Here is a 13,733-nt window from a genome sequence, read left to right as displayed (position 1 = left end):
GTGGTGGCACGCAATCCTCTCCTTTATCTTGATTTGGTGCGTCATCAATTTTTAACTTCTCAAAGTCGATAATTCCTGTATCATCATCAATAGAGTTTTCTTTCCTAGCAGACTCACTATCAGACTCATCAAATATGATATTTACCGACTCTTCCACTACTAAGGTTCTTTTGTTGAATACTCTGTATGCCTTGCTAGATGTGGAGTATCCTAAGAAGATACCTTCATCTGACTTGGCATCAAATTTACTTAAGTCCTCCTTGCCATTATTTAAGATAAAACATCTACAACCAAACACTTTAAAATATTTTGCAGTTGGTTTCTTATTCTTCCAAAGTTCATAAGGAGTTTTCTTAGTTATAGGTCGTATTAAAACTCGATTTAAAATATGGCAAGAGGTGTTTATAGCTTCAGCCCAAAAGTACTTTGGAAGATTTGACTCACACAACATTGTGCGTGCCATTTCTGCCAATGTCCTATTTTTCCTTTCAACAACCCCATTTTGTTGAGGCGTTCTAGGTGCTGAAAATTGATGTGATATTCCGTTATTAGTGCAGAATTCCTCGAAGTGTTGATTTTCAAATTCCGTGCCATGATCACTTCGAATTGCTACCAATGTGAATTTCTTTTCATTTATTATTTTATTATATAATTTCAAGAATTCTGAAAATGCTTCATTTTTATGTGCCAAAAATGAAACCCATGTATACCTTGAAAAATCATCAACACTAACTAGTCCATATTTCTTTCCTCCTAGACTTGTAGTTCTAGTAGGTCCGAATAAATCCATATGTATGAGTTCAAATGGTCTAGTTGTTGATACTACATTCTTCGATTTAAAGGATGATCTAGTTTGTTTTCCTAATGAACATGGTCCACATATTTTGTCTTTTTCAAAAATCAATTTTGGCACATCCTTTATTAATTCCTTCTTAACTAGTTTTGATATTAATTCCATACTAGCATGTCCTTGTCTTCTATGCCAAAGCCAACTAGTTTCATTCTTCTTTTCTTCATTAGTCATTAAACATAAACCATTTTTCTTACCTAATTCATGAAGATCTACTAAATAAATGTTTCTTTGCCTTTGTCCTACAAGTACAATGCTATTATCCTTAGGATTTGTGATAATGCATACAGATGCTTCAAATGTAACTTTAAATCCTTTATCACAAAATTGACTTATACTAAGAAGATTATGTTTCAAACCTTTAACCAATAAAACATTTTCTATAAAAATAGATGGAGCAATGAAAATTTTACCCTTTCCAATGATATGACCTTTACCATTGTCTCCATAGGTAACTACTCCACCTTTCTTTGGTTCCAAAGTGACAAACTGATCTTCGTCACCGGTCATGTGTCTTGAACAGCCACTATCAAGATACCATCGTTTTTTCCATTTTATCAGCTGTAAGACACACCTGCAATCAAGATCAAGATGAAACTTTAGGTACCCAAACTAAGTTGGGTCCTTTAGGGTTAGTACTCCATGTTCCTTTTGGAACCCAAACTTTCTTAACCTTTTGTTTATTACTTGATTTGCTTTGACTAGATTTTCTAAAGTTACACTCATATGCTCTATGTCCTATCTTATTGCAACAATAACAAGTAACATTTTCATTTTTAGCTTTCACAAAAATATTCTTTAAGAGTTTTTGTTTTGTATTTGTTCTATAACCTAAACCAGCCTTATTATATACAGCTCTTTGACTATCAAGTATCAAATTCAATTTAGTAGAGCTAAGAGTAAATTTATCTACCAAGGATTTATACTTTTCAGCATCTTCTTTTAACTTAATATTTTCAGCAATTAGATTTTTGGTTTCATTTTCAAATTTCCTACTTAACGTTTCATAGTTATTAGACAATTTTATTTTATCTTTAATAAGAGATTGATTTTCTTCTTTTAGAGCTCTATTTCTATTAATTACTTTCTTATGTTCTTCCATGAGTTCTAAGAAAGCATCATGTAATTCATCAACAGTAAAATCACAGTCAAGTTCAGAATCTACCTCATCGTCATTGGCCATATGACATATTTGGGCCGTGTCTTGATGATCTTCATCCTCTGAACTTGATTCCTCACTCTCACTCCAATCAGCCATAAAATTTTTCTTTTTCAATTTTCTTGCTATCCACTTCATATCTGGGCAATCTATCTTGTAATGCCCGGGTTTATTACACTCATAGCAAATAGGGGTTTCTTTCTCTTTTTCTTTATCCTTACCCTTTTCTTTATCCTTACCCCTCTCTTTGCTTGAATTTCCTTTAGAGAAGGGCTTCTTTCTATGGAATCTATTTTTACCTCTCATGAATTTTCTGAATTTCCTCCCAAGCACTGCCATCCCTTCCTCATCAATATCTTCATCATCATCTGAATCTTCTGATTCAGATTGTTGTCTAGGGGTGGTAGTCTTTAGTGCTATGGGCTTTCTTCTCTTGACCTCATCTTCTGAGTTTTGCCTCATGGTCAACTCATGGGTCATGAGTGACCCTAGAAGCTCCTCTAGCTGCAGTGCGTTGAGGTCCTTTGCTTCTTGTATGGCGGTTACCTTGGCCTCCCAATTCCTTGGTAGAGACCTGAGAATTTTTCGCACCAAATCAGAGTTAGAATAAGATTTTCCTAAACTTTTAAGCCCATTTATAATATCAGTAAAACGAGTAAACATATCAGTTATGGACTCGGTAGAATCCATTTTAAACAATTCATATTTATGTACTAATATGTTTATCTTTGATTCCTTGACTTGGTTGGTCCCTTCATGTGTGACCTCAAGTCTATCCCAAATTTCTTTGGCAGTGGAGCAAGTGGATATTCTATTGAATTCGTTTACATCTAAAGAGCAATAAAGTATGTTTATTGCTTTTGCATTTAATTGTGCAAGTCTTCTATCATTTTCATTCCAATCCATTTCTGGTTTAGGAATGATAGTGCCTTCTACATTGAGTGTGGGTGTGTGAGGTCCTCTAGTGATTATTTGCCATACCTCATAATCTGAAGCTTGAATGAATATCCTCATTCTAGCTTTCCAATATGCATAGTTTGTGCCATTAAATAGAGGTGGTCTATTTGTGGATTGCCCCTCACTCATTGCACCTCCCACTTGGGTTGCCATGATCTTTAACTCTTGATGGTTAGATCAATGAGCACTATTAGAGCACCTTGCTCTGATACCACTTGTTGCCCAAGGTGACAATCCAAGAGGGGGGGTGAATTGGTTTCTTTTAAACTTTTGGTGCTTTTAAAAACTTTCTTAATTAAGTGTGGTGGATGCTTTCTTAAGCTATTTGAGTGAGTTAAGCTAATGCAATAATAGAAGGTAAAGCAAGTGAAAATAGAGACACAAGCACAATACAAACACCACAATATATAGTGGTTCGGTGCTCTCCTTAGCACCTACGTCCACTCCCCAAGCGTACCCTTGGGATTTCACTATAATCACACGGATTACAGTTGGATTGTTTTTCGGGCTCACAATCCAAAAACCTAGTTGGTTTTACGGGCTCACCAACGAACCTATACACTTGGTTTTGCGGGCTCACCAAGAACCTTGTTGGTTTTGCGGGTTCACCAACGAACCTATACAACTTTGGTTTTACGGGTTCACCAAAAACCTTTGTTGGTTTTGCGGGCTAACCAACGAACCTTTACAAAGTGTTTAAGCAAATGAAAATAAAAGATTTAACTCCTAAATGAGCATATAAGACAATATGAACAACAAAGAAGAGTTTAGAAGGAAGTTATCGCTTTGAAGTTGCTTTGCTCTTCTTTGTCAAGGAAGCTTCACTCTTCAATGGGGGAAGGAGCTCTTGATGCCTCTTTGAATGTGCTCAATCCTTTCCTTTGATTCTTGGATGAAGCTTCTTGATGAAGGAGATTAGGGCTCTTTAGTATTCTTGTGTATTCTTTGATAAACCTCTCAAAAGATATTTCTCTCTGATGAATAGTGCCCTTTAAATAGCCTCCCACCTTCTTTGGTCAAGCCCCATCCGTCAGATTTGAAAAACTAGCCGTTACAAGCCTTGGAAAGGACAAAAAGTACATCTGCAGAACTAGCCGTTACTGTTCAGCCCGTGGTTGGGTCGGCTCATCCTGTCCTTGGGTCGACCCAACTTGACCTTGGGTCGACTCAAACATTCCTTGGGTCGACCCTCTCAGAGAACACAGAAACATGAATTTCAAACTTCCTTCACTTGGGTCGACCCAACCATTCTTTGGGTCGACTCAAAGTCTGCTTGGGTCGACTCAACTTCTTCTTGGGTCGACCCTCTCAGTATTCCCAGAAGATCAATTTTTGTCTGTCTTTCTGTCTTCAATTTGGGTCGACCCTCTCAGAGTTTGGGTCGACTCAAAGTTTACTTGGGTCGACTCAACTTCTTCTTGGGTCGACCCTCTCAGTAATTCCAGAGAACCGATTTCTGTCTGTCTTTCTGTCTTGCCTTTGGGTCGACCCTCTCAGGGTTTGGGTCGACTCAAGCTTGGGTCGACTCAACCACTGTGTGGGTCGACCCTCTCAGTAACTCCAGAGAGCATTTTTCCTTGGCATTTTGAGGTTCTTTGGAGGTTGGGTCGACTCATGCTTACCTTGGGTCGACCCAACTCACTGTTCATTTGTGCTGTTTTTTGCAGGAGTGTGCCAGATGATTCCTTTAAGTGCCGGGGTCGTCCCAATCAACCTATGGGTCGACTCAATTCACACTTTGCTGCATTCTCAAGGTTAGATCCATTCAAATGAACAAGACCATATATATGTTTTCAATTTAAGCATATGTACTGAGAGTAATAACCTTATAAATGAAGTATCAATTTAACTTATAGCATGCTTTAAATAATAACTTGTTAATCATCAAAATAACACTATCATCCTCAAGAAGCAATGCCAAACATGCCCAACAAGAGATGGAAAAGAGGAGCTGCACGGACTTATACAGATGCCCAGCAAGGTGGGTCATCTGTCCATGCGTTCCCCTCTATATTCCTTTTTATTTTAATCCCATGCATCTGACTAAGGACCTGCAACTTATATCTTAGCTGGTGTGGGTCTTTAAGTTAAATCACCACATCTTCAATGATCTAAAGATTCTAAACCCTACATAGATGAGATTAGATAATTTAATCTCGAGTACACATCAAATAGACTAACTAGCATCAAAAGAATGACTAAAACTGAAGATAAAACCTAACAAACTGAAAATCAAAATTAATTCCAGCAAACTTGAAGCTTTAAAAATTTGAATGCATCAGTACCTCTCACCACAATGTGTAAACCTTAACTCGAACTGCGATAGTATTGTATTTTGCACATTATAGTACATGTGATATTTTCAATATGCAGACCCTCCAAATGACAGCGATGATCCTACCAAGCTTCGTTGTGATTGGTTTTCCCTTTTAGATTGTTATTTAAATTCAATAGATGCACCCAGTTTTGGTATATATACATCCTTTTTTAGTTAAGCATTAAATCTGAGCAAGTTTTAAGGTAAGCATAGTCATTAAAGTAGGAAGTGCATTTAAAGATGTGAGTTCATGCACAAGCATCCAGCCACACTGGGATGTCAAGTTAATATATAACTAGTGCATGCCCTGAGCTAACTATTTTCTGTAACCTGCTCGCTTGGCACTGAAACGCTAGCACTTAATACTATGAAAGTGAGAAATGTCTTGCAATATGTCACTGGATTGTATGAACTTGTTATCCTTTTTTCATTAATATTTGTTATTGCTGTAGTTAATATTGCATGTGGTGGCAAAACTCTGCACTGTTGATTTCTGATAATGATGTCAAAGTAGTGGATTTGCAGAAAGAGTACATACGTGGAATCAGCGCTTGGAACTTCAATCTGGAGGACTTAAAAACTCAGGCTGCTCTTGTAAGGAGGTCCACTTTGAGTTTGATGCTAGCACTAATTGAACAGTGATCCTGTCTTAAATAGGATCCACTGAAGGGAAAAGAAGATAACTAAAAATTCTTAACCTTTCTCATTATGCTTTAATTTGCAGATTGAGTCTTCAGATGACGTAGTCAGCTCAGAAGATGTAGATAATAAACACAAGCTTAAGGATGGCTTTGATGGTGTCGATTTTTCACAAGAGGTTCTGTCATCTGAAAGGGTTAATTATTCTAGCACCACAAGTTCTAGGGAGGTATTAACTTCCAAGTTTACCATCTCTTCTGCCTCCAAATTTTGCTTCATCCCAAGCTTTGAAGAGTGTAGTTCATGCATCACATTCTTTTAAATGTTCTAAAAGCTTCTTTTCTATTATCTTAGGGCGGACTAGCAGATCTTCAAGATTTGGACGGTCCATTTGCTTCCGCATTTCCTATTCGTCCTCTTCAGGAATTCAAGTATGTTTAGATATGAATTGTCTAGAATATTAACAAAATGCATTTTCTTCATACCGAGACATTCTTAATATTATTCTAGACCACTCAGAGCCTAACTCAGTTGCATCCAAACAAGAAACAATGTGTGTGCAAAACTTTCCCATTTCAGTTATGTAGCGTTTGTGGTTAAAGTATCGCTTTAAGAGATGAGTACAGTTGTATGGGGTAATCTAATATGTGCAATGTATACACTACCTATTGCAAAAGAAAAGGGAATATTTTGCTGGAATTATCTTCCTGCTTCCTATTCATCTCAAATAGGCTGTTCACCTTAGGTGGCCTCCCCTTGCACTTCTACTCGGTGGGTCGTACATGCAGCATGGTAATGTAAGCATGTGTTCTTGCCTGAGTGCATGTGGTCTATATGAGTCAGGCTGTAATACGTATGTGGAAGGTGGCAGAAGTTTGCATGTGCTAAACTTACACAAGTTATTATCTAAATGACCTTTCTTTTGTTTCTATGTGCTTAAAAAAGACGTGTATATTTATTGTAACAATGGCATCAAATTTGCCATCATTACCCTGTGCGATTGGCTTCATTGATACATTTAATACACTCTTTCTGTTTACACTGCACTTCTCTACTTTAGAGAGGTGTAGCCAATAAAAAGGAAGGGTCATTTAGGTAATATCTGCATCTATACAAAGCTCTTCCATCACCATATGAATAAAATAGCCTACCCTATTATTAGTATGTAGTTATGTGTATATATGGCATCAAATGTGCCATTATTACCCTGTGAGATTGACTTCATGGATGCATTTAATGCTTTCTATCTATCACGGTACTACATTATCCACTTATAAGAGTAAAGGGAAGGGACATTTAGGTAATATCTATATCTATGTAAACCTCTTGCATCCACCCTATTAATAACATGACCCTCCCTATTATATGTAAATATTTATGGAGAAAAAATACTTTCCACACACTACCAAATTTAGGGATGGTGGTTCATAAAACGGAAATCTAAATTATTAAATATGAGGTGGGAGGTTTTAAAATGCATATGAAAAAAATAGACCCTTTACATGTTTCTTAAACTGTCCTAAAATCAAAACATTATACTTTTCCAATAAACTATTAATTTGAGGCTACTTAATGCATAGGTTAAGGGTCTCCAGAACATATGATTTTTTTATTTCTAGGCATTTTAAAACATTGTGAATCATATCAGATTATTTAGATTCCATTTTGCTACCCCATTTATTGGTAGCGTGTGCAAACTCTTTTCTTACCATCATGTGTCTATTGTAATTCTTTCCTATATTAAATGATTTGGATAACCAGTTTATCCATATGACCTGCTATGCTGAAACAAAAAATGGAGTTGAAAAGCTTTTTTAACTAAAAAAATTAAGAGAAGACTTAATCAATGCTGTACTTACCTAGTGCTAGATGCCGATACTGTTTCATCATGGGCTGGCACTTGAAACCATGACATGTATGTATAGCTTCTTTTGAACATTCACTTGCTCAGCTCATGCATATTCTTTTCTTATGGAAGCTTGATAAACATATTGTATTAGAAGCTACAAAAAGAAAAGAGCTTTGATGACAAAATAGACATGATTAAGTTAAAAAGATTGCAGTAGTACTAATATCTCAAATAATATTAATTGATGCAGAGTTTGTTTTGATGTTTGCGAGGACGATACCAGTGCTACCAGTCCTGATTGGAAGAGACAGTCAAATTCAGAGTCCATACTCCCTTTGCAGCAGTCATTACTGGCAGAAGATGTCAAATTTCACAAGCATAATGGTGAAATTATGGAAAGAAGTAGTTCTGTACCTGCAAATATCAACATTCTTGGACACCAGAAATTCTCAAGTGGTTCCCTTTTACCAGAGCATGTTCTTTCTCCTTATAGAAACAAAACTGCGGAGAGTGACAGGTAAGTCTTTGTATTTTGAAACTAATGTCTTGATTCATACATGTGGACAATATGTAATCTTGATTCATTTTAACTTTTTCATCATTTGTGTGTTACTGATTGCATGCTCTATCTACCTCTTCTGTTGAAACACACAATTTATGTGCATTTCAATACTATTATCTAGATCACAATTCTGTTTAAAGAAAGAACTATTTGTCATGGTACCAAATGATTCCAGATATATCTATTGTCATATTAGACACTCGGCAGGCTATTTTCCCTTTTCCTTTCTTGTTGTGTACTAGATCAACATATACAATCAGCACAATATTATAGTCTAACTTCTGTAAGCTTCATTGTGCCACCTGAAAAGTTATATTAACATTTGTAGAACTTCACACTGGAGAACTAGGACAAATCTGATTTTTTTGTTAACATGTTTGTACAGGGAGATATGGAAAACATAGAAAATGTCAGATAGTGCGGAAACTAGGACATGCCAAAGTAACGCTGGTCCTGCATATTTGAATAGTTTGTCCAGTTTTTTTTATGCTGTGTGAATTGGCATGCCGAGTCTTGCAAATGATGCCCATCATTAAGGCCAAAAAAGTACATACTGTTACATGTTGAACTAGAGTGTAACATAGAATGTGTAGCACCTCTTCCTACTACTTCTATTCAGTGAAACAAGGTCTCTAGCACTTCTTTATTTTCTTCAGTTTGATATGTGAAGTTCCACCTAATTGCCGATTGCCCACTATGAGGGGCTATTCTTGTTATGTATTTGTTTGTTAGTGATTTCTTAGTTTGTCTGCATTGTGCCTAACAGATCTTATGTTTCTTGAATATGTTAAAATTTTCTGTTGTACAACCTTGAATCCTTCAATTACCTATGCTGGCCTAAGAATTATGGCTTCAGTTTTCTCTTATGGCACTCCTCTATAATAATGATGTCCTATATTTTAGCAGAATTATGTCACTGAAAGATTGAAAGAAAGCATTGTCATACAATTATGTTTATATGTGCTGTTCAATTACTTTCATGTCCTATATAGTCGGGACCAAGACCATCTACACTTAATTTCTCTCTATCAACATCTTGCATCTTTTGATGTTACTTGCTTTATTTGTTCCGCCCAAAGTGAACAAACAAAGCTTCTCGTGAGGTAAGCAAGATGCGTTTCCCCCAGTAAAACCCCAATTTGATGGGTGATTCTTCTTTCAGTCCCTCTGTGTCCCCTTATAATACAAAGCATGTCAGCTTCTTGAACAAGGACTCCTTAAGTACTAGCCTCCCTTGATTTTGACTGATCTATTATGAATTTGTATAAGATCTTATAAGTTGGTATCTTTTTTCCTTGTTTCTTGCGATGTAAACATAGAAAGGTCTTTGTGATCTTGGCACACTCACCTTTAGCCATAAAGAAGGAGATGCTGCTCATAATATTCAATGTTAAAACATGAGTATGATATTGTGAAGCCCTTCAAATTGTAAGTTTTGATGCTTAGATCACACAAAGAACTGCTATAGCTTCAAGGCATGTCCTGATTATTTGCCGTTGGTTCCATGAATTTTATTTTGCAATGTATTCCTTTTCAAGGATGGCCGAGTGCCCAGAGAGGTAGTTCGTGAAATGTTTAAAGTGGTAATGATACCCAATTTTAAAACATCAGTGTGAAATCATGAAGCTGTTTGAGTTGCCAAAGTTTGTGCTTGGATCATTTAAAACACTTTTGGCTTTAAAACATAAATCTATAAATAGTAACTCATATCCTGATTATCTGCTGTTAGTTTCATGAATTCTGCTTTGCAATTCATTCCTTTCCAGGGAGATCAGATGGCTCAGTACCAAGAGATGTAATTTGGAAGCATGGAGGGAGAAAGGTCTGTATTTGGTGGATAAGGTTATAGCAATAAGGGTGTGTTATGGTAACATGGCTAATGTGAAATCAGGTAGCAGTAGCGGCATGTTTCGATTTGATTTGGCTCCATGGAGAGATGGTATTTTCAGGCCCTTCTTTTCTCATGCCGATCACCATGCTATATAAAATTAATAAAGCAAGCTCATTAGTGTATGCTATAATGGGTGACATACTATTAATTGGTGAGATGATGGTAGGGAAAGCATTAAATTTTGATGGGGAGATTGAAGAGGTTCTTCCCAACTCATAAGAGGATGGTAGAAGTGGAGATCTGCTTTTAGATGATCTGTACTGCCATATGCCACTGAGCTGTGCATGGGAAAAAATGAGGCAATACTGAAGTTTGTGACAAAACCTGCAGCCAAATATTGCAGGATGTCCATTTTGATGAAACAAGGAAATCCATTATTTTGAAACATGTAATTTAGAGAAAATAAATGAGTCATAAAACTATAGGTCACACGTCACAGCATCATTCATCATGAGATGGTATTGATATGGGTAAAGAAGATCAATGATGGCATCAGTGAATGAGGACTATATTTTGTGCGGAAGTGCCTGAAAAGAGGAGGGGGAGCCTAAAATTACCCAGATGGATGTTGTAGCATAATATGTAAAAGCATCCAAATATGCAGCAATATGGCCCATGATAGGAAGAGAAAATTATATAAGGACTGTTATGAATGATTATATTTATTTTTCATGAATTTGAGATGATCCAAAAATCTATTTGCAGAAATGTTGGTACACTACCCTGCAACAGGATGTCAGTCCAGAAATGGTGCTAGGAAATGAGAATCTTTATGCGAGAGGTGGGTTCACAAATAAGTGATTTCAGAGTCTAACTTAGTTAGATGAGTGTCATTATTGTTAGGTAATGTACCTACAAAGAGGACTATTACCAGAGCCATCTTGGTATTACAGTCCAAGATATGGGACTGATGCATCTAGATAGCATCACGTCAAACTGGCTGGCTGTGTTTTGTAGCGTGCATACTCTGATCCTCTTCTATGTATATCTTGATGGATTCTTGGTGCTTCAGAGAACATACAAGCATAACAAAAATATGAAGGCTCTAAGATCTAACAGGTTGTGATGATTTCTTGATGTTATATGATAGCAAAACCTAAGTCAATTTTTTTCATTGCTGTTCTGCTTATATGTTTGCATGAGTAGGTATACAATTTCTATATTTTTCCTTTGCAATTTCTGATATTTATGTCCATACTACAATGCTTACATTTTTGAGGTTCTGTAACATGTCAAAGGGATGATTTACAGCGGAAATTTCAGCCTGAAAGGAACCATAGTGGTCCCCTGTTACACTGTCAATTCAAAGATCCACATAAAGTATCTGGTACGACATCAAGAACTCATCTGTTTAAAATGCTTTCTTTTCTTTTCTTTTTTTTCTCGTTAGCTGGTCTTGTCTTTTATTAAGGACAACCCAGCAAAAGATATTTCTGTTGTCTTTTTTTTTCAGCTTGAAACAAAATTGCTCTGGTGTTACAGCATTGTCTCATGAGGAATCATCAGAAGGAAAAGTTGTCCAACATAAGGGGCGGTTCAAGGTTACATCTGCTGATGCTGGTCCCAAGGTACTTAAGTATTAAGCTGTGCTGTTATTTATCAATATATAGGAAAAAACTTGAGTTCGATCTCCAGGTTATCAAACATCTGACTTTCTGTTTTTCCGGCACAAGCAGTTTTCAGGGAAGGAGCGGGAGGGGGGTAGCAATGATAACATACACCTAATTTCTAATTACTGATTCACGAATCATGATGGGTCATTTACTTGCCTCAATTAAGTTGATGTTAAATAAGTTTGGTAGCACCTTTATTCTCACTTTCTAGCAAAGTGCAGCATAAATGGATGATGGATCAAATGGGATGGACTTGATCAAGATCAGGATGCTACAAGTATAACTAAGTATCGAGCTTATATTACAAGTGGAGGACCAAGGAAGAATGGGTTATTTTATTAAAGATTTGAAAGAATCTTTAATAGGTACTATGCCAGAAAAAAATTCCAGACTGGAAACCGGGTCAAGGTTTGCCTTATGGGACAGCTTGCTTCTGCATACATCCAAAAACAAATTAAACACGTCAAATTTCTTTAGTCTAGTAGATATAATTGATGTGTGTATCAAATTTTGTTGCTTTAAAAGTAGAGGACCTTGGAATAGAACCATGTTGCAGAATAATTTATGGCTATTCTCTGAATTGTGTGGGGGACCTGAGATAATCTCACTGAAGGAATAGCTTCTGCAGCCAGGACATTCCTATGGAAGTCCGACAGAGATTATTGAGGACATCTGTTTGCAGTCCTTTGGAAAAATGAACAAATAAACTTTTGCTGGCTTTCAGTTTTGATCATATACTGCAAAAATAAAGTGGTTTCACTTATTATATCAAGATTTTGGGTGAGTAAAAAAAATTTTGAGGCACTTGACAAGTCATCTTGTAAACTTGTCAATTGCTTTGGCTTTGGTTATATCATTGTATTTCTTTTATTTTTTTTCTTCTTTGAGCATTTTTCTGTTTGAACCTTTAAGATGAGAAAAAAAAGATAATTCAGCTTGGTCAAAACCAAATTATTATTGGAGTTAGAATCTTATATCTCATGATCTTTTGCATTTGTTCTCTAAGGTAGCTCCATCAGCAAACTGCATGATCAATCCAGTAGGTGGAGTACCCGAAAAATCTGCAGTAAACGCTGCTTCACTTCTTCCAATGTTGCAATTTTTATTGCAGCAAAATGCTATGCAAACGGTCTGCTATTCGGTACTTTATAATCAATGGATTTTTCTTGTCCTCAGCATTTTATATTTCTATGTATGTTGTTGGCAGGAACAACTGATTAAATTGATCAAGTGTGTGGAGCAAACATCTGGTATGTCTGGGAGGACCTTTTCCCTTTTTTTTTCAATATATTGTATGTGAGTGTGAGAGAATGAATAGTATTTCTTTCTCAAAGCATATGCAACTGTTGAATTTAGTTAAGATCATCATGCTCATCTAACTAGATCCCTTAAAACTAAAACACCCAGTCCCACACTCCATCTGAGACTAGTTACGGATCTGGCAACAAGCACCTTCCAAGAAAGCACATAATTCAATGCTTTCATAATAAATTGATTCTACCATTGAGCCTTCAACGTGTATACTCCCACCAAGACTCAATGCAAACTCCTTCTGAGAGTTTGATACTCAAATGGATGACCTCTAGGAGTCTGATACCTACTTCTAAATTCTACCTCCAAGAGTCTAATACAAGATTGGCAGAACCATCCCGAACCAAGCGGTTCGGGCCGTACCGGTGGCGGACCAGAACGGTTTCGACAACGGAAACGAAACCCATCGACGGAGGGAAGAGAGAAAAAGAGAGAGCGAGTGAGGGAGGGAGGGAGGTGGAGGCCGGTGAGCCGCACGGAGGAGGGCTCCGCAACCGGGTTCCGATTTGCCGACTTCACTTAAAAGTTGCAAAATAAAAAAAAAAGGGCCGGACCCCTATTTCGAACGAAACAGGGGATCGGCTG

At 36.8% G+C, this 13,733-nt stretch overlaps 1 protein-coding gene across 7 annotated transcripts in view; it reads left to right on the top strand.

Moving 5' to 3' along the window:
• LOC120103718 (serine/threonine-protein kinase BLUS1-like) overlaps window positions 1-13,733 on the top strand; it is a 36,105-nt gene that overhangs the window by 14,911 nt on the left and 7,461 nt on the right. Inside the window, exons 11-18 of one of the 7 annotated variants that reach the window (XR_005515246.1) lie at window positions 5,809-5,877; window positions 6,008-6,151; window positions 6,277-6,353; window positions 8,022-8,288; window positions 11,463-11,551; window positions 11,707-11,792; window positions 12,848-12,966; window positions 13,045-13,087. Coding sequence is in view for 6 of the 7 variants with exons in the window: in XM_039134435.1 (XP_038990363.1) it covers window positions 5,809-5,877; window positions 6,008-6,151; window positions 6,277-6,353; window positions 8,022-8,288; window positions 11,463-11,551; window positions 11,707-11,792; window positions 12,844-13,087 (976 nt within the window). In the remaining variant the exon portion in view is untranslated. Of the gene's footprint in view, window positions 1-5,808; window positions 5,878-6,007; window positions 6,152-6,276; window positions 6,354-8,021; window positions 8,289-11,462; window positions 11,552-11,706; window positions 11,793-11,900; window positions 12,763-12,843; window positions 13,088-13,733 lie in introns of those variants that run through there. The other 6 variants (XM_039134437.1, XM_039134436.1, XM_039134438.1 and 3 more) reach the window with 6 other exon arrangements.

This window comes from Phoenix dactylifera, chromosome 15 (genome assembly GCF_009389715.1).
Source record: "Phoenix dactylifera cultivar Barhee BC4 chromosome 15, palm_55x_up_171113_PBpolish2nd_filt_p, whole genome shotgun sequence".
Classification (NCBI taxonomy): Eukaryota; Viridiplantae; Streptophyta; class Magnoliopsida; order Arecales; family Arecaceae; genus Phoenix; species Phoenix dactylifera.
The sequence above is the reverse complement of the archived record's forward strand: the minus strand, read 5'-3'. Positions and strand labels throughout refer to the sequence as shown.